Source organism: Rhinoraja longicauda, chromosome 9 (genome assembly GCF_053455715.1).
Source record: "Rhinoraja longicauda isolate Sanriku21f chromosome 9, sRhiLon1.1, whole genome shotgun sequence".
NCBI classification, from domain to species: Eukaryota; Metazoa; Chordata; class Chondrichthyes; order Rajiformes; family Arhynchobatidae; genus Rhinoraja; species Rhinoraja longicauda.
In genome coordinates this window covers 63,173,530-63,198,784 of record NC_135961.1, presented here as the reverse complement: position 1 = coordinate 63,198,784, position 25,255 = coordinate 63,173,530, and the positions used below count along the sequence as shown (strand labels likewise).

At 48.5% G+C, this 25,255-nt stretch overlaps 1 protein-coding gene across 1 annotated transcript in view; it reads right to left on the bottom strand.

Annotated features, from left to right (window-relative positions):
- The window catches only part of plcb1 (phospholipase C beta 1), a 641,072-nt gene that overhangs the window by 33,743 nt on the left and 582,074 nt on the right, over window positions 1-25,255 (bottom strand). The window contains exons 31-32 of the mRNA XM_078405993.1: window positions 14,737-14,794; window positions 8,104-8,190 (exon numbers count right to left, since the gene is read on the bottom strand). Of these exons, the coding sequence (XP_078262119.1) occupies window positions 8,104-8,190; window positions 14,737-14,794 (145 nt within the window). The remainder of the gene's footprint in view (window positions 1-8,103; window positions 8,191-14,736; window positions 14,795-25,255) is intronic.

Below are 25,255 nucleotides of genomic sequence, written 5' to 3'. Positions count from 1 at the left end.
TCTGCACTTCTACAATGACAATGTTATGTTGCGTTAATAACGCGTCCCTTGCATTTAAGTGGTGATTTTTGATGTTGTGCAGACTTTTTTTTTGAAAGCTAATACTGTATTAAAGAAACATTCAAAAGGATATAGGATCATTTAGATGAGTTCTGCCAAGTGAGAGAAGTGCCGTCACAAATGGGAATAGGCAGGAAATTTTAGAAAGATAGACAATAGGTGCAGGAGTAGGCCATTCGGCCCTTCGGGCCAGCACCGCCATTCAATGTGACCATTAGAAGGATGAGAGGAGATCTTATCGAAATGTACAAGATTATTAAGGGGTTGGACACGTTAGAGGCAGGAAACATGTTGGGGGAGTCCAGAACAAGGGGCCACAGTTTAAGAATAAGGGGTAAGCCATTTAGAACTGAGATGAGGAAAAACTTTTTCAGTCAGAGAGTTGTGAATCTGTGGAATTCTCTGCCTCAGAAGGCAGTGGAGGCCAATTCTCTGAATGCATTCAAGGGAGAGCTGGATAGAGCTCTTAAGGATAGCGGAGTCAGGGGGTATGGGGAGAAGGCAGGAACGGGGTACTGATTGAGAATGATCAGCCATGATCACATTGAATGGCGGTGCTGGCTCGAAGGGCCGAATGGCCTCCTCCTGCACCTATTGTCTATTGTCTAATATGATCATGGCTGATCATCCAGAATCAGTACCCCGTTCCTGCGTTCTTTCCCTGTCCCTTGATTCCGTTATCCCTGAGAGCTAAATCTATCTCTCTCTTGAAAACATCCAGTGAATTGGCCTCCACTGCCTTCAGTGGCAGAGAATTCCATCTTCAACCCTGCACACAGATGCACAGATGTCCAAGAGAACTCTCTCTTGAAAACATCATCCTGGCATTACACACATTATCATCGTCGTTCACTCGAAGCGAGTGTGACTGTCCTCTCCATAGGGTCGGACGCCTGTGCGTGACTTTGTTTAACGCGGGGAGAATGGTGCACAGACAGCCACCACACGGTCCTTGACAGATCTGGGTCAGGATCCAGTGGCGTGGAGTCCAAGACGACCGGGGAATGATGCGATGGAACTTTATTTATCCAAGGAGGTGAATTGATCTGCCAACAGTCATAAAAACACAAGGGATTCATGGAACATGAAATGAAAGTGATGAGTGGATAGAATTGGGAATGTGCAAAGATTGGGGGGGGGGGGGGAGGGGGAGAATCAGTCTCAGTCTCAGTCTACCCCACGACAGAAGGGGGAGGGGTTGCACAGTTTGATAGCCACGGGGAAGAAGGATGTCCTGTGGCGTTCTGTGCTGCATCTTGGTGGGACCAGTCTGTTGCTGAAGGAGCTCCTCAGGTTGACCAGTGTGTCACGGAGGGGGGGTGAGCTGTATTGTCCAGGATGCTCCGCAGTTTGAGGATTTTACAATTAACCTATAAACCTGCACGTCTTTGGAGTGTGGGAGGAGACCAGACCACCCGGCGAAAACCCACGCGGGTCACGGGGAGAACATACAAACTCCGTACAGACAGCACCCGTGGTCAGGATGGAACCCGTGGTTTCTGACACTGGGGCAGCAACTCTACCGCTGCGCCACCGTGCCACCCAGGGATTTAGGAGGGGGAGATAGATCAGCCACGATTGAATGGCGGAGTAGACTTGATGGGCCGAATGGCCTAATTCTGCTCCTAGAACTTATGAACTGAACTTATTACACTGAGGCAGTGCACAAGAGTTGCCACGTTTCGGGAGCCTTTGTGTGTTGCTCAGCTTCGAGATGTAGTCTAATGTTGGTCTCAAAGTGCAATTGGCCTTGTTCCTGAGGCGTGCAGGTCTGTAGGTTAATTGGCTTGGTCTAAATGTGCATTGTCCCTAGTGTGTGTGGGATAGTGTTAGTGTGCGGGTTTCACAGGGCGGCACGGACTTGGTGGGCCGAAGGGCCTGATTCTGGACTAAATCTCTATCTGTATCTCTAGACTAACCTAAGGTATTTATTTCACAAAATGCTGGAGTAACTCAGCGGGTCAGGCAGCATCTCAGGAGAGAAGGAATGGGTGACGTTTCGGGTCGAGACCCTTCTTCAGACTGATTTTCTTACTTAAATAGATAGAGAAATAGGCGGCACGGTGGCGCAGCGGTAGAGTTGCTGCCTTACAGCGAATGCAGCGCCGGAGACCCGGGTTCGATCCCGACTACGGGTGCTGTCTGTACGTAGTTTGTGCATTCTCCCCGTGACCTGCGTGGGTTTTTTTCTCCGAGATCTTCGGTTTCCTCCCACACTCCAAAGACGTGCAGGTTTGTAGGTTAATTAGCTTGGTACATGTGTAAATTGTCCCTCGCATGTAGGATAGTGTTAAATTGGTTTAGTTTAGAGATACAGCGCAGAATCAGGCCCTTCAGCCCACCGGGTCCACACCCACCAGCGATCCCTGCACATTAACACTGTCCTGCACACACTAGGGACAATTTACACATGTGCGGGGATCGCTGGTCGGCGCGGACCCAGTGGGCCGAAGAGCCTGTTTCTGCGCTGTATCTCTAAACTAAACTAAAGAAACTTCTCACTTTACTGATCTTTGCTTCTGACATGAGACAAAATATGAAGCATTCGATACTCATAAGTTTATTAATGAGCATAAAATATTGTCATTTTAATTGCTAGGACCACTAATAGTTGTAGTCGTAGAGTGATACAGTGTAGAAACAGGCCCTTCGGCTCAACCTGCCCACACCAGCCAACAATGCCCCATCTACACTAATCCCACCTGCCCGCGCTTGGCCCATATACCTCCAAACCTGTCCTATCCATGTACCTGTCTAAATGGTTCTTAAAAGTCGCAATTGTCCCTGCCTCAATTACCTCCTCCGATAGCTCGTTCCTTACACCCCCTACTCTTTTTGTGAAAATGTTACCCCTCAAATTCCTCTCAAATATTTTGTACGTTCTCCCCGTGACCTGCGTGGGTTTTCTCCGAGATCTTCGGTTTCCTCCCACACTCCAAAGACGTACAGGCGTGTAGGTTAATTGACTGGGTAAATGTAAAAATTTTCCCTAGTGGGTGTAGGATAGTGTTAATGTGCGGGGATCGCTGGGCGGCGCCGACTCGGTGGGCCGAAGGGCCTGTTTCCGCGCTGTATCTCTAAATCTAAATCTAAATCTAAAAAGGTCGAGGGGGAGGTCCCTGACAAAGAGCGATCCAACCAAGACCTCAACGGTGGAACAGGCGGAGGGAGGATGATGGCTGACCTTAGTGGAGCGTCACAACGGCTGGGAAGGCGGATGGATGAAGGCTGCGGCAGAAAAGGGACCCCGGTCGTAGAAACATAGAAAGTAGGTGCAGGAGTAGGCCATTCGGCCCTTCGAGCCTGCACCGCCATTCAATATGATAATAATAATAATAATAATGCATTACATTTATATAGCGCTTTTCTAACACTCAAAGACGCTTTACAAGGTTTACTAAAACATAAAAGAAAATAAATAGATAAATGAGTAAACGAAGAGAAAAGGAGACAGAAGGTGAGGTAACGGTCAGTGATTGAAGGCAGTGCTGAACAGGTGAGACTTCAGTGATGTTTTGAATGTGGTGAGTGAGGAGGAGTCTCTGACGGTTTGGGGTAGTGAGTTCCGGAGGGTGGGAGCAGCGATGGAGAAAGCCCTGTCCCCCCCAGGATCTGAGTTTGGTCCGGATGGGGGGGGACAGGAGGTTAGCAGCAGCAGAGCGGATGGTACGGGTGGGAGTGTGTCTGTGGAGGAGGTCAGTCAGGTAGGATGGGGCCAGGTTATGGAGGGCTTTGTATGTCAAGAGGAGGATTTTGTACTGGATTCTCTGGGGGATGGGGAGCCAGTGGAGCTTGTAAAGGACGGGGGTGATATGGTCACGGATCGGGGAGTGGGTGAGTAGACGGGCAGCGGAATTTTGAATGTATTGAAGTTTATTGATGATTTTTGAGGGTGAACCATAGAGGAGGCTGTTGCAGTAGTCCAGACGGGAGGTGATGAAGGCGTGGATGAGGGTTTCTGCAGCTGTGGAGGAGAGGGATGGACGGAGACGGGCGATGTTTTTGAGGTGGAAGAAGGCTGTCTTGGTGATGTGTTTGATGTGTTTGTCGAAGGAGAGGGTTTGATCAAGGATGATTCCAAGATTCCGGATGTGAGGGGAGGTGGATACTGGGAAACCATCAATATTGAGGGTGAAGTTGTGGGTGGATTTGGTGAGGGTTTTTGGTCCAATGATGATGATTTCAGATTTGTCACAATTGAGTTTGAGAAAATTGAATTGAAGCCAAGATTTTATTTCAGTGATGCAGTTTGTCAGGGTAGAGTGTGTGGTGGTGGAGATTGACTTGGTGGAGATGAGGAGCTGGATATCATCGGCGAAGCAGTGGAACTTGAGACCATGACGGCGGATTATGGCTGATCATCCAACTCAGTATCCCGTACCTGCCTTCTCTCCATACCCCTTGATCCCTTTAGCGACAAGGGCCACATCTAACTCCCTCTTAAATATAGCCAATGAACTGGCCTCAACTACATTCTGTGGCAGAGAATTCCACAGATTCACCACTCTCTGTGTGAAAAAAAACTTTCTCATCTCGGTCCTAAAAGACTTCCCCCTTATCCTTAAACTGTGACCCCCTGTTCTGGACTTCCCCAACATCGGGAACAATCTTCCTGCATCTAGCCTGTCCAACCCCTTAAGAATTTTGTAAGTTTCTATAAGATCCCCCCTCAATCTTCTAAGTTCCAGCGAGTACAAGCCCAGTCTATCTCTCCCGCTAGTGGAAACATCCTCTCCACATCCACTCTATCCAGGCCTTTCATCATTCTGTACGTTTCAATGAGGTCCCCCCCTCATCCTTCTAAACTCCAGCGAGTTACAGGCCCAGTGCCGACAAACGCTCATCACAGGTTAACCCACTCATTCCTGGGATCATTCTCATAAACCTCCTCTGGGCCCTCTCCAGAGCTAGCACATCCTTCCTCAGATATGGGGTCCAAAACAGAGAAGGATCGCGGAACATGATCAATGGATGGTTCCCACAGACTACAAAATCTCCATCTATGTCATAATCTCAGGCGACCATCTATATACTAAAACTCTTGTTTGTTTGTTCCTGAACTGCAGCCAAAACGGTACACGATAGCGCGACAATTTTAGGCCCACCTTACTCACCGTCGTCCCTTTGGTGCTAATGGAAGAAATTTAATTGAAATCGGTGTTATATTTTTAAAGTTATTCACATTTTAAAGTTTAAATCTATCTCCTAGGGAGGGAGGGAGGGGGAGGAAGGAGGGGCGTGGTGGGAGGGATGGGGGGACATAAGGGGGGTTGAGGGGGATGGAGTGGGGGGAGGGGAAGGGGGGGAGGGGAAGGGGAGGGGGTGGATGGAGTGGGAGGGGAGAGGGAGGGAGGGGAGGGGAGAGGGGAGAGGGGGGAGGGAGGGGGAAGGGGAGGAGGGGGGGAATGGGAGGGAGTGGGAGGGGGGAGGGAGGGAGGGGGGAGAGGGGAGGGGGAGTGGGGGGGGGGGGGGTTGAGGAGGGGAAGGGGAGAGTGGGGGAGGAGAGGGTGCTGCACCAATGCCGGAGAGGTTTGGGCCCAACGGGTCCACTTGGTCTAGTCTCCAATAAAAGTTAAAATAACCTCTGACTGTAATGTTGTTCGGGTGATGTTGAATTGGAAGCTTTATTTTACAACTTGCCCTGTTTTTGACTGAAATTGGTTGGGTCACAAGAGTCCAATGACACTCAGCCACACCGTTCACACAGCCAAGCCTAATTTCATCTCAATTATTTCCTCAGGCACTTGGTGCAACACCTTTCTATTTGGAAATGAGCAGAATAGTAAAAATAAAGTGTATTTACACTCTCATTCTCAAAATGCCTTAAATGAAGTCCTTGTCATAGTCTAGAACAAAGAACTGCCGATGCTGGTGTATACCAGAGATGGACAAAACGTGCTGGAGCAACTCAGCGGGTCAGGCAGCATCTCTGGAGAAAATGTAGAGGTAACCTTTCAGACCGGGACCCAGTCTCCAGTCAGAAGAATGGTTCCGACCCAAAACGTTACCCATCCTTTTTTTCCAGAGATGCTGCCCGACCCGCTGAGTTAACTCCTGCACTTTGTGTCTCTCTTGTCAGATTTTCCCCTTGACGCTGATGTCTTTCAGAAAACTATTCCTTCCATTGCCGGAACGGCTGGATCTCTCTTTCTCCATGAACGTGAAACGTGAAGCAGATTACTTAGGGGCAAAATAGGGACACCAAAGTCCACAGATGCTGGAAACCTGAGCAACGCACAAAGTGCTGGAGGAACTCAAGCGGGGCGGGCAGCATCTGTGGGTGGCGCAGCGGTAGAGTCGCTGCCTTACAGCGCTTACAGCACCAGAGACCCGGGTTCGATCCCGACCACGGGTGCTGTCTGTATGGAGTTTGCACGTTCTCCCCGTGACCTGCGTGGGTTTTCTCCGAGATCTTCGGTTTCCTCCCACACTCCAAAGACGCGCAGGTTTGTAGGATTAATTGGCTTGGTCTATATATGTAACAAATGCCCCCAGTGTGTTTAGGGTAGTGTTAGTGTGCGGGGATCGCTGGTCGGTGCGGACTCATTGGGCTGAAGGGCCTCTTTCCGCGCTGTATCTCTAAACTAAACTAATCTCCGGAGGCAATGGACCAACGGCGTTTTGGGTCGGAAACGGTACTGACTGGTCGGAGAAAGCTGGAGTGGCTGAACGCCTGGAAAGTGAGAGATGGACATGGTGCCAGGCTTTGTCCTGCCCCCAACCTCTCTTTTCCAGCAATCTCCCCCATCACTCCAATCAGCCCGCAACCGAAACGTCATCTGTCTATTCCCTCCACGGATGCCGCCTGACCCATTGACTTTAGTTTGCTTTGGAGATACAGCGTGGAAACAGGCCCTTCGGCCCTCCGAGTCCATTCTGACCAGCGGTTCATCCTGCCACATCAGGGACAATTTACGGAGGTCAATTAACCTAACAAGACCTGCGCGTCTTTGGAGTGCGGGAGGAAACCGGAGCGCCCCCGGAGAAAACCCACGCAGGTCACCGGGGGGAGCGTACAAACTCCGTACAGACAGCGCCCGGGGTCAGGATCGAACCCGGGTCTCCGGCGCTGTGAGGCAGCGACACTACCGCCGTGGCACCCACCAGCATTCTGTGCTGCGCATGTGGCAAACTGCAGAAATACACCAGTGCAGTTACTCCAATTATTTCCAGCAGTTACAAACGTACTAATTGGGGTTAATTTTTATAAGTCTACACAAATGCATTCACAGTGTTGCTAAACTTGTACATTCTTGCACCAATAGTAGCAGAGATTTGCCTCAAAACAGGTTAGCAGAGAGAGGTAAAAAATATAGAACAACAACAGTCAGAATAATTTGTCATAACCTATCCTGTGCTCTCCCACCCCATCTCAACATAGTTTTAGTTTAGCGTTTAAGCTTTAGAGATACAGTGCGTAAACAGGTCCTTCGGCCCACCGAGTCCGCGCCGACCAGCGATACACTAGCACTATCCTACACACTAGTACACTGGCACTATCCCACACACAGCAGGGACAATTTACAAAATTTTTTTTTTCACCAAAGCCAATTAACCTACAAATCCGCACCGTCTTTGGAGTGTGGGAGGAAACCGGAGCACACTCACGAGGTCACAGGGAGAACGTACAAACTCCGCACAGACAGCACCCGTAGTCAGGATCGAACCCGGGTCTCTGGCGCTGTGAGGCAGCAACTCTACCGCCGCGCCACCGTGCCCCTAGGATAACTATCGTAAACAAAAAAACTTCTGATGCTTTTTCAATATAAGCTCAATGTTGCTTTTATAAGTGATAGGAGAATTAGGCCATTCGGCCCGTCAAGTCTACTCCACCATTCAATCGTGGCTGATCTATCTCTCCCTCCTAACCCCATTCTCTTGCCTTCTCCCCATAACCCCTGACACCCGTACTAATCAAGAATCTATCTCTCTCTGCCTTAAATATGATCCTCCGACACCCGCTTTTTACCCCCACGCTTTCCGCCATTTTGTCACATATAATGAAATGAACACTTCCGTCCCGTTCAAACCATTGAATTGTACCTTTGGCTTCTCATCCAAGATTTGCAGACGCACTTCCTTATGCTTCTCCACCAGTTTGTCTTGCCTCTTCGATTGGCCATCCTCCAGCTGAAAGATTAACGGAAAGAGTGGAGCCAGTGACATGCGGTCGGAAAGTGGAGATACTTGCATTTATTTATTCAACGTGGTCTGCACCGAAGAGAGGCACAGTGCTGGGGTAACTCAGGCAGGCAGGCAGGGTCAGGCAGTATCTAGATTTTTAATTTTTTTTTAGATTTAGAGATACAGCACAGAAACAGGCCCTTCGGCCCACCGGGTCCGCGCCGCCCAGCGATCCCCGCACATCAACACTATCCTACACCCACTAGGGACAGTTTTTACATTTGCCCAGCCAATTAACCTACAAACCTGTACGTCTTTGGAGTGTGGGAGGAAACCGAAGATCTCGGAGAAAACCCACGCAGGTCACGGGGAGAACCGACAAACTCCGAACAGTACAGCACCCGTAGTCAGGATCGAACCTGAGTCTCCGGCGCTGCATTCGCTGTAAGGCAGCAACTCTACCGCTGCGCTACCGTGCCGCCTTCTCTGGAGAGAAGGAACAGGTGACGCTTCGGGTCGAGACCCTCCTTCAGACTCAGAATCGGGGAGTAGAGAGATATAGACGGTGATTATAGAGAGATATCGAACAATTGAATGAACGATATGCAAAGTGCAATGAAGATCAAGGTGGAACCCACAATGGTCCACTGTTGGCTGTAGGGTGGGTGATAACGAGTTACACAGGCAGTCCTGTTGCATTTCACTGCCTGTATAACTCGTTATCACCCACCCCACCGCCAACAATGGACCATTGTGGGCTCCGCCTTTCCTTGGTCACCATTGCATTTAAATGTCTTTCGTTCATTTGTTCCATTTAGCGTCTATATATCTCTCGTTTCCCTCTCCCCGGACTCTCAGTCTGAAGAAGGATCTCGAGGCCATTTAAAACTGAGGTGAGAAGGAACTTTTTCATCCAGAGTTGTGAATTGGTGGAATTCTCTGCCACAGAGGGCAGTGGAGGCCAAGTCACTGGATGGATCTAAGAGAGAGTTAGATAGAGCTCCAGGGGCTAGCGGAATCAAGGGATATGGGGAGAAGGCAGGCACAGGTTACTGATTGTGGATGATCAGCCATGATCACAATGAATGGCGGTGCTGGCTGGAAGGGCCGAATGGCCTCCTCCTGCACTTATTTTCCTATGTTTCGATGACACGAAACGTCACCCGTTCTTTTTCCCCAGAGACGCTGCCTGACCCGCTGAGTTACTCCGGCATTTCTGTAATTTATTCATTCACATGTTTATACTGTAACGTTTTATTCTTAACGTTTTAATGTTTTATGCTTTACTCTTAATTGTTTACTGTACGTTCGTGTTGTTACTTGCGAGCGGAGCACCAGGGCACATTCCTTGTGCGTGTCCATACTTGGCCAATAAACCTATTCAATTCAATTCAATTATTCAATGCCTTTTACAAGTTCTCAAGGATTTTATAAGGAACAAAGTTACCTCTGCAACACTGTGCCTGTTAAACACGGACAATCCTGCTATGTTTTCGCGCTCATCTTATTGTAGGAAGCAGATTTGTTTGTGAGCATAAAGGAGGATAGATTTTTTGTCCAAGGTGAATCAGAGGTAAACGTCATGGTGGTGTCTCTGCGCCATTGAGGTCATGTCACAGGAGCAGAATTAGGCCATTCGGCCCATCCAGCCTACTCCGCCATTCAATCACGGCCGATCTATCCCTCCCTCTCAACCCCATTCTCCCGCCTTCTCCCCACAACCCCTGACACCCGTACTGATTGAGAATCTGTCAATCTCCGCCTTAAAAATATCCTCCGACTTGGCCTCCACAGCCGTCTGTGGCAATGAATTCCACAGATTCACCACCCTCTGACTATAGAAATTCCTCCTCATCTCCTTTCTAAAGGTACGTCCTTTAATTCTGAGGCTACGACCTCTAGTCCTGGGCTCTCCCACCAGTGGAAACATCCTCTCCACGTCCACTCTATCCAGGCCTTTCACTACCCGGTAGGTTTCAATGAGGTCCCCCCCTTCCTCATCCTTGTAAACTCCAGCGAGTACAGGCCCAGTGTCTTCAAACGCTCATCGTACGTTAACCCACTCATTCCTGAGATCATTCTCTTGTAAACCACCTCTGGACCCTCTCCAGAGCCGGCACATCCTTCCTCACACATGGGGCCTGAAACTGCTCGCCAGAGAGCAATAATTGGGATGTTTTCAAGGCTGATCATTTCTTTAGTGAGATCGCAAGACACGGGCATTTGTGTGAAGCAAGGTTCAAGCCAGAGGCAATCATTTTGCAATAGTTAATGTGTCCGATCTTTAATTTCCAGATGTGACGTTGTTTATGACTCCATCGTAGCAAAATAGTCCTCAGCTGCAGGACCTGGTTCCCTCTAGTGGGCAGCTGGCTAATTACATTTTAAACTTGTCAAACAGAATATTATAACGATCTCTTTTTCTTTTTCTTCTTCTTCCACTTCTTCTTAATCCCTTGGCTCCTCTAGGGAGCATAGGCCATTGACAAATGTCCTCCACCTCACTCGGTCGTTGGCGGTTCTTTCGAGATCTCCCCAGTTGAGCCACTCCCAGACGTTTCTACCTGGACACCTCTTCTCCAGCCGTTCCTGGGGCAACCTCTTTCCCTTTTTCCTTGGGGTGATGTTTGTGGCAGGTTTAAATATTAATGATCATCAAAGAATAAAAGACACAAAGTGCTGGAGAAGTTTTTTGTTTTAGTTTTAGAGATACAGCTCGGAAACAGGCCCTTCGGCCCACCGAGTCCGCGCCGACCAGCGATCCCCGCACACCAACACTATCCTGCACACAACTCCGGCCAATTTGCAATTTTTACCAAAGCCAATTAACTTACAAGCCTGCGCGTCTTTGGAGTGTGGGAGGAAACCGGAGCACCCGGGGAAAACCCACACAGGTCACGGGGAGAAGGTACAAACTCCGTACAGACGGCACCCGCAGCCAGGATGGAACCCGGGTCTCTGGCGCTGTGAGATGAGGAAAAACCTTTTCGGAGATGAGGAAAAACTTTTTCAGTCAGAGAGTTGTGAATCTGTGGAATTCTCTGCCTCAGAAGGCAGTGGAGGCCAATTCGCTGAATGCATTCAAGAGAGAGCTAGATAGAGCTCTAAAGGATAGCGGAGTCAGGGGGTATGGGGAGAAGGCAGAAACGGGGTACTGATTGAGAATAATCAGCCATGATCACATTGAACGGCAGTGCTGGCTCGAAGGGCCGAATGGCCTACTCCTGCGCCTATTGTCTATTGTGAGGCAGCAACTCTACCGCTGCGCCACCGTGCGGCCGTTCGTTAACTCAGCGGTTCGGGCAGCATCTCCGGAGAACATGGATAGGCGACGTTTCGGGCCGAGAAGGGTCGCGGCCCGAAACATCAACCTACACTTGGAGTATTGGGTGCAGTTTTGGTCACCCTGTACAAGGAAAGACCTAGGATACGACAGAACTTTATTTATCCCAGGAGGTAAATCGATCTGCCCACAGTCATAAAACACAAAATACATGAAACATGAAATTAAAGTGACGAATGGAAAGGGATGTGCAAAGATTGGGGAGGGGGGAGTCATTCTCAGTCTCAGTACATGAGATTATGTTTACGATAGTACATGGATAGGAGCGGTTTAGAGGGATATGCAGGAAAATGGAACCAGCTCAGATGGTCATTCTGGCCACGTTTACTATATATTGCTTTGTGGCTTAATAATTGTTGGTTTTTATAATACCATTTTAAGTAGGTATATGTGCAGATAAAACGTATCGAACTTCAGCTTATTTTTTGTATCGTTTTGTGTAAATGGACTTGGCTATTTCGAAGAACTGGACCTTGAAAGATTGAGGTGGTGAGTCGGATCAAAGAGACTGCTGTGATGTATCATGTGAATGTGTGAAGCATCTATGGTTCCCAACCTTCTTACTCCCAAATAAGGGACAAAAGGTGACGTCACCACCCCGCACCCTACGTGACCTCACCCAGCCAGCGCCCACGTGCTCCCGCTCCACCAATGGCGGACGCCCGGGCTGGGAGGTGGGTTGCTATGCAACCACCGTTAGGTGGCGCCCGGGCCTCCGGACCTGCACTGTCTGGGTCCACAGTGTCTGGGCCGACAGTGTCCGGGCCTACACTGTCCGGGCCTACACTGTCCGGGCCTACAGTGTTTGGGCTGACACTGTCCGGGCCTACATTGTCCGGTCCTACACTGTCCGGGCCTACACTGTCTGGGCCTACAATGTCTGGGTCTACACTGTCCAGGCCTACAGTGTTCGGGCCTACAGCGCTTCCTGGGCCTAATACGAGACAATGGTGGTCCCGTAAGGGACAAACCAATTGTGCCCATTTACGGGATGTCCCGGCTAATACGGGACAGTTGGCAACCCTAGAAGTATCATTCCTGCAGCTTTGAGATTTTCATGGAGGTTTCAAAACTACCAATTCTACATATGCATCGCTTAGTAGGCGGCACGGTGGCACAGCGGTAGAGTTGCTGCCTCGCAGCGCCAGAGACCCAGGTTCGATCCTGACTACGGGTGCTGTCTGTACAGTGTTTGCACGTTCTCCCTGTGACCGAGTGGGTTTTCTCCAGGTGCTCCGGTTTCCTCCCACACTCCAAAGGTTTGCAGGTTAATTGGATGCTGTAAATGTTCCCTAGTGTGTAGGATGGAGCTAGTGTACGGGTGGCCGCTGGTCGGTGTGGACTTGGTGGGCCGAAAGGCCTGTTTCCACGCCGCACCTCTAAATGAAACTAAGCTAAACTAACCCATGCTGTTCTAAGCTAAACTAAACTAAACCACCCTCTGAGTGGGGAAAAAAAGTTGCCCCTCAGGTTCCTATTACATTTTGGCACTTGCTTTAAACCTATGGCCTCTGGTTCTTGATTACCCTGCTCTGGGCAAGAGACGTCCTTGGAAAATGTTCCTCAGATCCAAACACGTGAAGGGAAAATGTCCTTTCCCACAGTTGCTGAAGAGCTAATACATTTTTGTAAAGCTTTTTTTTATATTGTCAAAGTAACAGGGGATTATGTGTAATGTTGATTATACTTGAAAACCTTCCAAGGCCTGCTTCTTGGAATCAGAGAGGTCCAGGGACACAACATGATACCAAAAGTAAACAAAAGTTTGATAACCTTTAGCTCAATGCACATTCATACTTCAAATGGCACCAATGAATGTTACGAACACAATAGAGGCATAGAGTCATAGAGTGATACAGCGTGGAAACAGGCCCTTCGGCCCAACATGTCCACACCGGCCAACGTGTCCCATCCACACTAGTCCCACCTGCCAGCGTTTAACCCATGTCCTGTGTGCAGTTTTGGTCTCCAAATTTGAGGAAGGATATTCTTGCTATTGAGGGCGTGCAGCGAAGGTTTACTAGGTTAATTCCCGGAATGGCGGGACTGTCATATGTTGAAAGACTGGAGCGACTAGGCTTGTATACACTGGAATTTAGAAGGATGAGAGGGGATCTTATCGAAACATATAAGATTATTAAGGTGTTGGACACGTTAGAGGCAGGAAACATGTTCCCAATGTTGGGGGAGTCCAGAACAAGGGGCCACAGTTTAAGAATAAGGGGTAGGCCATTTAGAACTGAGATGAGGAAAAACTTTTTCAGTCAGAGAGTTGTGAATCTGTGGAATTCTCTGCCTCAGAAGGCAGTGGAGGCCAATTCTCTGAATGCATTCAAGAGAGAGTGAGATAGAGCTCTTAAGGATAGCGGAGTCAGGGGGTATGGGGAGAAGGCAGGAACGGGGTACTGATTGAGAATGATCAGCCATGATCACATTCAATGGCGGTGCTGGCTCGAAGGGCCGAATGGCCTCCTCCTGCACCTATTGTCTAATGTCTATTATCCCTCTAAACCTGTCCTATCCATGCACCTGTCTAAAATGTTTCTTAAACGTTGTGATAGTCCCTGCCTCAATTATCTCTGACTCCGACAGCTCGTTCCATACACCCACCACCGTTTGTGTAAGAAAAGTTACCCACCCCACAGGTTCCTATTAAATCTTTCTCCCCTTCATCTTAAACCTATGTCCTCTGGTCCTCGATTCCCCTACTCTGGGCAAGAGACTCTGCGCATCTACCCGATCTATTCCTCTCATGATTTTATATACGAAAGCATTGGTGTAACGTACGCAGATTTCGGGCGGCACGATGGCGCAACGGTAGAGTTGCTGCCTTACAGCGGCAGAGACAGAGGTTTGATCCCGGCTAGGGGCGCTGTCCGTACAATGTTTGTACGTTCTCCCCGAGACCCGCGTGGATTTTTCTAGGAGATCTTGGGTTTCCTCCCACACTCCAAAGACGTGCAGGGGTTTGTAGGTTAATTGGCTTGGTTTAAGTATAGATTGTCCCTCGTGTGTGCAGGACAGTGTTAATGTGTGGGGATTGCTGGTGGGCTGAGGGGCCTGTTTCCACACTGTATCTCTAAACTAGACTAATAAACTAAACGTGCCATTGGATCTGCATTATGACAAAAGCAAATAATCGTTTATAAACAGGTCAAGCGACCAAAAGCTCCAGGTGGGAAGACACAATGAAAATAGTTCCAACTTACCCTTTTGATCGACTGCACCACCTCATGTATGTAAGATCTAATAATCTCTGTCTTCTCCCTGCAACAAGACATAAATTAGTCGCATAGTCCCGTTAGTTAGACACAGAATAGATTTGCGTTTGATACCGGTATATTATTGTCACGTGTACCGAGATGCATCGAGTCATAGAGTGATACAGTGTGGAAACAGTCTCTTCGGCCCAACTCGCCCACACCGGCCAACAATGTCCCAGCTACCCTAGTCCCACCTGCCTATACTTGGTCCATATCCCTCCAAACCTGTCCTATCCATGCACCTGTCCAACTGTTTCTTAAACGATCCGATAGTCCCAACCTCAACTACCTCCTCTGGCAGCTCGTTCCATACACCCACCACCCTCTGTGTGAAAAAGTTTACCATCGGATTCCTATTAAATCCTTGAACTTCTCTCCTCTGGTCCTCAATTCCCCTACTCTGGGCAAAAGACTCTGTGCATCTACTCGATCTATTCCTCTCATGATTTCGTACACCTCTACAAGATCCCCTCTCATCCTCCTGCGCTCCATGGAATAGAGGCCCAGCCTACTCAACCTCTCCCTATAGCTCACACCTTCATGGACATGATGTTTCCAAGGAACTTGAATGACTCCACAGATGTGACTGTGGTGCTGTTGATGGTGAGTGGGGGGAGGGGAGGGGAATCTCTTCGAAAGTCTACAATTAGTTCCACCGTCTTGAGAGCATTGAGCTCCTGGTCGTTACGATGGCACCAGGACGCCAGCTGTGTCACTTCACATCTGTAGGCAGATTCCTCCCCATCCTGGATCAGTCCAATCAGGGTAGCGTCATCCGCAAACTTGAGGAGCTTGACAGAGGAATCTGTGGAGCTGCAGTCGTTGGTGTAGAGAGAGTAAAGGAGAGGGGAGAGTACGCAGCCTTGCGGTGCTCCTATGCTGAGGGTCTGCGGGTCTGAGATGTGCTTTCCCAGCCTCACATGCTGCTTCCTGTCCGTCAGGAAGTTGACAATCCACTGACAGAGGGGTTCAGGCACAGTCAGCTGGGAGAGTTTGTAGTGTAGTAGCTCTGGCACAATGGTGTTAAAAGCAGAGACTTCTCCAACTTTAGACAGTTCCTCTGTCCCTCTCTTCCCCTCCCCTTCCCAGTTCTCCCACTGTCTTCCTGTCTCCACCTATATCCTTCCTTTGTCCCGCCCCCTCCCCTGACATCAGTCTGAAGAAGTTTTTTATTCACAAAATGCTGGAGTAACTCAGCAGGTCAGGCAGCATCTCAGGAGAGAAGGAATGGGTGACGTTTTGGGTCGAGACCCTCCATCAGTCTGAAGAAGGGTCTCGACCCGAAACGTCACCCATTCCTTCTCTCCCGAGATGCTGCCTGACCCGCTGAGTTACTCCAGCATTGTGTGAAATATGAGTAAGAATCAAACCGTACGGATGGTACAATAGGTAATGCAAAGAGAAAGATTGCAGGTCCACCACTGATTTCCCCGCAATTGGTGGTCCGGAACCTCCTTTAAATCCGGAGAAAACTACGAGAGCGCGCTTGAATTGGGATGTGTTCCCTCTACCTGAACGTGTTGTAGAGTCTTTAACTCTCTAGGGTCACAGAGTGACACAGTGTGAAAACAGGCCCCTCGGCCCAACTTGCCCACACACCGACCAGCATGTCCCAGCTACACTCGTCCCACCTGCCTGCGTTTGGCCCAATTCCCATCCATGTACCTGTCTAACTGTTTCTTAGCTCGTTCTCTGGCAGTTCGTTCAAATAGCCCCCATCATCATTGATGTGAATGCATAGAAAATAGTGTGCAACATTAAATCATTTCAGCCGCAGATGAAAAGTGCAAGGTCTGCAATGAGGTAGGTTGGAAGATCGGGACTACACCCCAGCTTATGAGTGTAGTCTCGATCAATTGACTTGGTCATTTAAGTGCCACAGGGAGGTTGTAGGGGAGCACAGTGGCCCAGCGGTAGAGTTGCTGCCTTGCAGCATCAGAGACCCAGGTTCGATCCTGACTACGGGTGCTGTCTGTGTGGAGTTTGTACGTTCTCCCCGTGACCTGCGTGGGTTTTCTCCGGGTGCCCCGGTTTCATCCCACACTCCAAAGACGTGCAGGTTTCAAGAGGTTTCAAGAGTGTATTCAAGAGAGAGTTTGATATAGCTCTTGGGGCTAACGGAATCGATGGATATGGGGAGAAAGCAGGAACGGGGTACTGATTCTGGATGATCTGCCACGATCATATTGAATGGCGCGCCGGCTCGAAGGGCCGAATGGCCTACTCCTGCACCTATTTTCTATGTTTCTATGTGTCTAGGTTTATAGATTAATTGGGCTTCCGTTAAAAAAAAATTAAGTTGGCCCTCGTGTGCGTAGGAAAGTGCCAGTGTACAGGGTTCTCGTTGGTCAGTGTGGACTCGGTGGGCCGAAGGGCTTGTTTCTGGTTTGTATCTCTAAAGTCTAAACATATAAGATTATTAAGGGATTGGACACTTTAGAGGCAGGAAACATGTTCCCAATGTTGGGGGAGTCCAGAACCAGGGGCCACAGTTTAAGAATAAGGGGTAGGCCATTTAGAACTGAGATGAGGAAAAACTTTTTCAGTCAGAGAGTTGTGAATCTGTGGAATTCTCTGCCTCAGAAGGCAGTGGAGGCCAATTCTCTGAATGCATTCAAGAGAGAGCTGGATAGAGCTCTTAAGGATAGCGGAGTCAGGGGGTATGGGGAGAAGGCAGGAACGGGGTACTGATTGAGAATGATCAGCCATGATCACACTGAATGGTGGTGCTGGCTCGAAGGGCCAAATGGCCTCCTCCTGCACCTATTGTCTGTTGTCTAAAGTAAAGGATATGTACAGATTTAAATAATCAAATGCTGATTGGGGCACAGCAGAGTAAATATTGCAAGTTATTAATAATGGATTTAATAAATCAATCCCCCAATCCTTCATCATCGATCATTGACGTGCCAAACCCCTCAGGGCAATTATGTGGAACAGTCGAAATTCCTGATCCCAGGAATGAGTGGGTTAACATATGATGCCACCAGCATCCACAAAGACTCTTCACACCCCTGCAACAGTCTGTTCGAACTCCTTCCATCGGGCAGACGATACAAGGCCTTCTACGCCCGCACCTCCAGACTCAGGAACAGCTTCATCCCCAGGGCCATAGCTGCTATGAACCGGTCCTGCTGAGCCGGATGGCCACAACGCATAGATCAACTTGCACTTTACCCTGTCTAAAAACTGTTCCAACTGTTTCGTTTCGTTGGGTTGCTGTTAATTACTTAAATTATTGCATCGTATGGGAGGCGCATTCCCAATCTCGTTATACCCCTGGGTACAATGACAATAAAGATATATTGTATTGTATTGTATTGTATTGTGTGTCGGCACTGGGCCTGCACTCGCTGGAGTTTAGAAGCATGAATGGGGGAGTTCATTGAAACGTACCGGATAGTGAAAGGCTTGGATAGAGTGGATGTGGAGAGGATGTTTCCACTGGTGGGAGAGTCTAGGACCAGAGGTCACAGCCTCAGAATTAAAGGACGTTCCTTTAGGAAGGAGATGAGGAGGAATTTCTTTAGTGGTGAATCTGTGGAATTCATTGCCACAGACGGCTGTGGAGGCAAAGTCAGTGGATATATTTAACGCAGAGATAGATAGATTCTCGATTATTACGGGTGTCAGGGGTTTGGGGAGAAGGCAGGAGAATGGGGTTGAGAGGGAAATATAGATCAGCCACGATTGAATGGCGGATTAGACTTGATGGGCCGAATGGACTAATTCTTCTCCTATCACTTAAGAGTAGGGGAATCGAGAACCAGAGGTCATAGGTTTAAGGTGAGGGAAGGAAAGATTTGATGAGATTTTTAGATTTAGAGATACAGCGCGGAAACAGGCCCTTCGGCCCACCGGGTCCGCGCCGCCCAGCGATCCCCGCACATTAACACTATCCTACACCCACTAGGGACAATTTTTACATTTGCCCAGCCAATTAACCTCCATACCTGTGCGTCTTTGGAGTGTGGGAGGAAACCGAAGATCTCGGAGAAAACCCACGCAGGTCACGGGGAGAGCGTACAAACTCCGTACAGACGCCGCCCATAGTCAGAATCGAACCCGAGTCTCCGGCGCTGCATTCGCTGTAAGGCGGCAACTCTACCGCTGCGCCACCGTGCCGCCCAAAATGAAAGCTTGAACATTGCATGAAGCGCCGTTTTCTTTCCCGTGAATTGTAAAAATCATGTAAAGCTAATAAAGCCCTTGGGCCTGCACGATAACTTAAATACAAGCATCATTTGTTCCGCACACGGTCTGATCACACACCAAGGCAGCTCATTGACTGACCGTATGTTGGGCTGCTGCACTGTGCAAATGTGCTGGGGTTAAAGTGCAGTGGATGAGATGAGAAAACATTTCTTCACACAGAGAGTGGTGAGTCTGTGGAATTCTCTGCCACAGAAGGTAGTTGAAGCCAGTTCATTGGTTATATTTAAGAGGGAGTTAGATGTGGCCCTTTTTGCTAAAGGGATCAGGGGGTATGGAGAGAAGGCAGGTACAGGCTACTGAGCTGGATGATCAGCCATGATCATATTGCATGGTGGTGCAGGCTCGAAGGGCCGAATGGCCTACTCCTGCACCTATTTTCTATGTTTCTATGTTTCTATGATGCTTTCCCAGAGACGGAGCACTGAAAATCACATCACCGTTCCCATAGAAACCGAAGAGTTGGGGAAAAAAAAAAATCCCACTGCGCAAAATGAAAACAAAACCAACTAAACCACTTTAAGTCCATCGCAGTTTTTGTTTTTAAATGCTGGATAAAAAATCAGCTTCTCGCATTTAACTCAAATACAGGACGAATACCGCTGGAATTTAGAAACGTAGACAATAGGTGCAGGGGGTAGGCCATTGGGCTCGGATGAGGACAGGCCCTTCGGCCCACTGAGTCCACGCCAACCATCGGTCAACCGTTCACACTCAATGGATTTTGGCCATCACATTAATTAAAAATTTGTTTGTTGGCATTTTGAGATAGCACGACCAATTTGATTTATCGGGGATTATTATTTAAAATAATAGAAATTTGGCTCGAATGGGCCGAATGGCTTAGCCCCGCACCTATTTGGGCAGCTTGCAGCCCAGCGGTATGAACATTGACTTCTCCAACTTTAGATAGTTCCTCTGTCCCTCTCTTCCCCTCCTCCTTCCCAGTTCTCCCACTGTCTTCCTGTCACCACCTATATCCTTTCTTTGTCCCGCCCCCCCGACATCAGTCTGAAGAAGGGTCTCGACCCGAACCGTCACCCATTCCTTCTCTCCTGAGATGCTGCCTGACCTGCTAAGTTACCTGCATTTTGTGATACCTGCACTTATTTTCTATGTTTCTAAATTCCAGCGGGATTAGTCCTGTATTTGAGTTAAATGCGAGAAGCTGATTTCTGTCGAGCATCTAAGAACCAACTACGCTGCTCTTAAAGGGAGGGAGAGTGGTTTAGTTGGTTTTGTTTTTTATTTTGCGCAGAGGGATTTAAAAAATAATATTTTTTAAAATAATCAAGAATCTATCTACCCCTGCCTTAAAAATATCCATTGACTTGGCCTCCACAGCCTTCTGTGTCCAAGAATTCACACAGATTCAGCACCCTCTGATTAAAGAAATTCCTCCTCATCTCCTTCCTAAAGGAACATCCTTTAATTCTGAGGCTGTGACCTCTGGTCCTAGACTCTCCCACTAGTAGAAACATCCTCTCCGCATCCACTCTTTCCAGGCCTTTCACTATTCGGTACGTTTCAATGAGGTCCCAACTCATCCTTCTAAACTCCAACGAGTACAGGCCCAGTGCCGACAAACGCTCATCATATGTTAACCCACTCATTCCTGGGATCAGGAATTCCTACTGTTCTACATAATTCTACTGTTCTACATAATTGGCCTCCACTGCCTTCTGAGGCAGAGAGTTCCACAATCCCTGGAGAAATGCCATGAATTACCAGATTACGGGTGCTGCCTGTACGGAGTTTGTACGTTCTCCCCGTGACCTGCGTGGCTTTTCTCCGAGATCTTCGGTTTCCTCCCACACTCCAAAGACGTACAGGTTTGTAGGTTAATTGGCTTGGTATAAATGTAAAATGATCCTTAGTGTATGTAGGATAGCATATCCTTAGTGTACTTAGAGATACTGTGCAGGGATCACTGGATGGTGCAGACTCAGTGGGCCGAAGGGCCTGTTTCCACACTGTATCTCTAAACTAAACTAAACTAGCTGGAGTAACTCAGCGGGTCAGACGGCATCTCTGGAGAACAGGAATGGGTGTCTGAAGAAGGGCCATGACCCAAAACGTCACCCATTCCTTCTCTCCACAGATGCTGCCTGTCCCGCTGAGTTACTCCAGATTTTTGCGCCCATCTTTGGTTTAAACCAGCATCTGCAGTTCCTTCATATGCAGCATTCCTATCCAGCTTGGGATAATGAATGCAGAATGTACAACACTTCAGATCATTCTGTTCTCTTGATATCTGTTTCATATGAGTAGCAGCAATCATTTAAGGGATTCCTCTGGGATTTGTGAAATCTGTTTTGCAGGAACTCTCCATTTCCTGTTTTGACCTCAGAAAGCTGCATAAACACTTGGAGAGCAACATTACAAGGACATTCATGGCATTTCTCCAGGGATTGTGGAACTCTCTGCCTCAGAAGGCAGTGGAGGCCAATTCTCTGCATGCTTTCAAGAGAGAGCTGGATTGAGTTCTTAATGATAGCGGAGTCGGGAGATTTGGGGAGAAGGCAGGAACGGGGTACTGATTGTGGATGATCAGCCATGATCGCGGTGAATGACGGTGCTGGCTCGAAGGGCTGAATGGCCTCCTCCTGCACCTATTGTCTACTGTCTCTTGTCCCTTGTCTATTGTGCAGTTCAATCAGTTACACAGTGGGTGCAGCGGTAGAGTTGCAGCCTCACAGCGCCAGAGACCTGGGCTCGATCCTGACTACAGGTGCTGCCTGTACTGAGTTTGTACGTTCTCCCCGTGAACCTGTATCATCAGGTTCTTGATTCGTCCAGTCTGGGTAAAAGACTCTGTGCATTCACCCTATCTGTTTCACATACTTGGCTGTTTTCTTCCGTATACTGGAATAAAAAAGGGGTGGAGTGTAATTTTATGAAGAATGGACCTCCCTTTGTGCGATATCATTCTTTTCTTTAGGGATACACCGCGGGAACAGGCCCTTCGGCCCGACGAGCCCACGCCAACCAATGATCCCCACGCACTAACACTGTCCTACACGCACTAGGGACAACTTACAAATTTAACGAAGACAATCAACCTACAAACCCTGCACGTCTACGGAGTGTGGGAGGAAACCGGAGCACCCGGAGAAAACCCACGCAGGTCATGGGGAGAACGTGCAAACTCCGTACAGACAGCACCCGTGGTCAGGATCGAACCCGGGTCTCTGGCGCTGTGAGGCAGCAACTTTACCCCAGCGCCACCGTGCCACCTTTCTATCGATGGAAGAGTCTAAATACCATGTGAAACATTGTGTAGAGAAAAGACAAACATTAATACTAGCAGTTTTTCATTAAATGGAGTTGCCCAACTACAAACTACCTCTATTTTCACTACAATCTACCTCAATTGAAATGCAGTCATGTATTTTTCCCACCAGAAATTCTGATGGTCACTTTATTCAAAGGGGATTAGTGAAATGTCTGGATAGAGTGGATGTGGAGAGGATATATCCGCTAGTGGGAGAGTCTAGGACCAGAGGTTACAGCCACACAATAAAAGGATGTACCTTTAGAAAGGAGATGAGGAGCAATTTCTTTAGTCAGAGGGTGGTGAATCTGTGGAATTCTTTGCCACAGACGGCTGTGGAGGCCAAGTCAATGGATATTTTTAAGGCTGAGATTGACAGATTATTGATTAGTGTGGGTGTCAGGGGTTATGGGGAGAAGGCAGGGGAATGGGGTTGAGAGGGAGAGATAGATCAGCCATGATTGAATGGCGGAGTAGACTTGATGGGCCGAATGGCCTCAAATCTGCTCCTAGAACATATGAGCGATGTTTTGTGCCGAACATGTTGCCACGTTAAACTGACCTCATCTGCCTGCAGATCTTTCATATCCCTCCGTGCTCTGTACTTCCAGCTTAGTTTGGTTTGGTTTAGTTTTTGTCATGTTAACCGAGGAACAGTGAAAAGCTTTTTAGTTGCGTGCTAACCAGTCAACAGACAGACCAAACAAGATTACAATCGAGCCGTCCACAGTGTCCAGATACAGGATAAAGGGAATAACGTTTAGTGCAAGATAAAAAGTCCGATTAAAGATAATCTGAGTGTCTTCAATTATGTAGATAGTAGTTCCATGACGTGATTCAGTACTTTCCCCTAAGGTCGAGACTTATCCTCACTGACAACTGTCTTACAGCCTGAGGAGTTGTGATCGCTGTTTTCAAAATGCCCTCTCACTGAAACACCAGTCACTGGAGGCCCTGCTGCGGCCTGGGGCTCGGCTGGACCGGGCGCTGATCCAAGAGGCCGAGCACGTGGACGAGGGCGGCTTACAGCGGTGGCGGAGGACACCACGGCTACGCTTGGCCAGGCCCACCCAGCAACGCCGCCATGGCAACGGTCAGACAATAGACAATAGGTGCAGGAGTAGGCCATTCGGCCCTTCGAGCCAGCACCACCATTCAATGTGATCATGGCTGATCATCCTCAATCAGTACCCTGTTCCTGCCTTCTCCCCATATCCCCTGACTCCGCTATCCTTAAGAGCTCTATCTAGCTCTCTCTTGAATGCATTCAGAGAATTGGCCTCCACTGCCTTCTGAGGCAGAGAATTCCACAGATTCACAACTCTGACTGAAAAAGTTTTTCCTCATCTCAGTTCTAAATGAGATTCTTAAATTGTGGCCCCTGGTTCTGGACTCCCCAAACATTGGGAACATATTTCCTGCCTCTAACGTGTCTAACCCCTTAATAATCTTATATGTTTCGATAAGATCTCCTCTCATCCTGCACAGATCAAGATCCCTGCACTTACAACAACTAGGACTTGAAAATGGCGCCAAACCGGCGACTCTGTACACTGTCTCAGTGTACCTACCGCTCTACACTTGTACTGATAAGACGCAAAACACTGGGGTAACTCAGGACAGGCAGCACCTCTGGAGAGAAGGAATTGGTCGAAGAAGGTTCTCGACCCGAAACGTCACCCATTCCTTATCTCCAGAGATGCTGCCTGTCCCGCTGAGTTACTCCAGCTTTCTTGTGTCTACCTTCGGTTTAAACCGGCATCTGCAGTTCCTTCCTATACACTTGTACTGAGATGCATATCTAAGATGTATAGTGACACTTGTACTGAACTGTATACAAAAATGAATTTCACTGTACCTTGTTACGTGTGACAAAATAAAGTACCATACCGTATATTTTCCCATTACAGGTCGGCATGGACTCGGTGGGCCGAAGGGCCTGTTTCAATAGACAATAGGTGCAGGAGGAGGCCATTCGGCCCTTCAAGCCAGCACCGCCATTCAATGTGATCATGGCTGATCATTTTCAATCAGTACCCCGTTCCTGCCTTCTCCCCATACCCCCTGACTCCGCTATCCTTAAGAGCTCTATCCAGCTCTCTCTTGAATACATTCGGAGAATTGGTCTCCACTGCCTTCTGAGGCAGAGAATTCCACAGATTCACAACTCTCTGACTGAAAACGTTTTTCCTCATCTCAGTTCTAAATGGCCTACCCCTTATTCTTAAACTGTGGCTCCTTGTTCTGGACTCCCCCAACATTGGGAACATGTTTCCTGCCTCTAACGTGTCCAACCCCTTAATAATCTTATATCTTTCGATAAGATCCCCTCTCATCCTTCTAAATTCCAGTGTATACAAACCTAGTCGCTCCAGTCTTTCAACATATGACAGTCCCGCCATTCCGGGAATTAACCTAGTAAACCTACGCTGCACGCCCTCAATAGCAAGAATATCCTTCCTCAAATTTGGAGACCAAAACTGCACACAATACTCCAGGTGCGGTCTCACTAGGGCCCTGTACAACTGCACACAGTACTCCAGGTGCGGTCTCACTAGGGCCCTGTACAACTGCACACAGTACTCCAGGTGCGGTCTCACTAGGGCCCTGTACAACTGCAGAAGGACCTCTTTGCTCCTATACTCAACTCCTCTTGTTATGAAGGACAACATTCCAATGCGGTATCTCTACAACAAAACTAAAGTATGGTCTCTCCTCCAGTTTTACTTCAGACTTTAGAGATACATCGTGGAAACAGGGCCTTGGATCCACCGAGACCACACCGACCAGCGATCCCCGCAAACCGGCACCGTCCTGCACACACTAGGGACGATTTATAATTACGTTAATCTGCCGAAGGGAAATTATTTGATCATTAATTTGGAAATAAATAGCTGCCAGAGGAAGTTGGGAAGATAGGTACAATGGTGACTAGGGTTGCCAACTGTCCCGTATTAGCCGGGACATCCAGTATTTTGG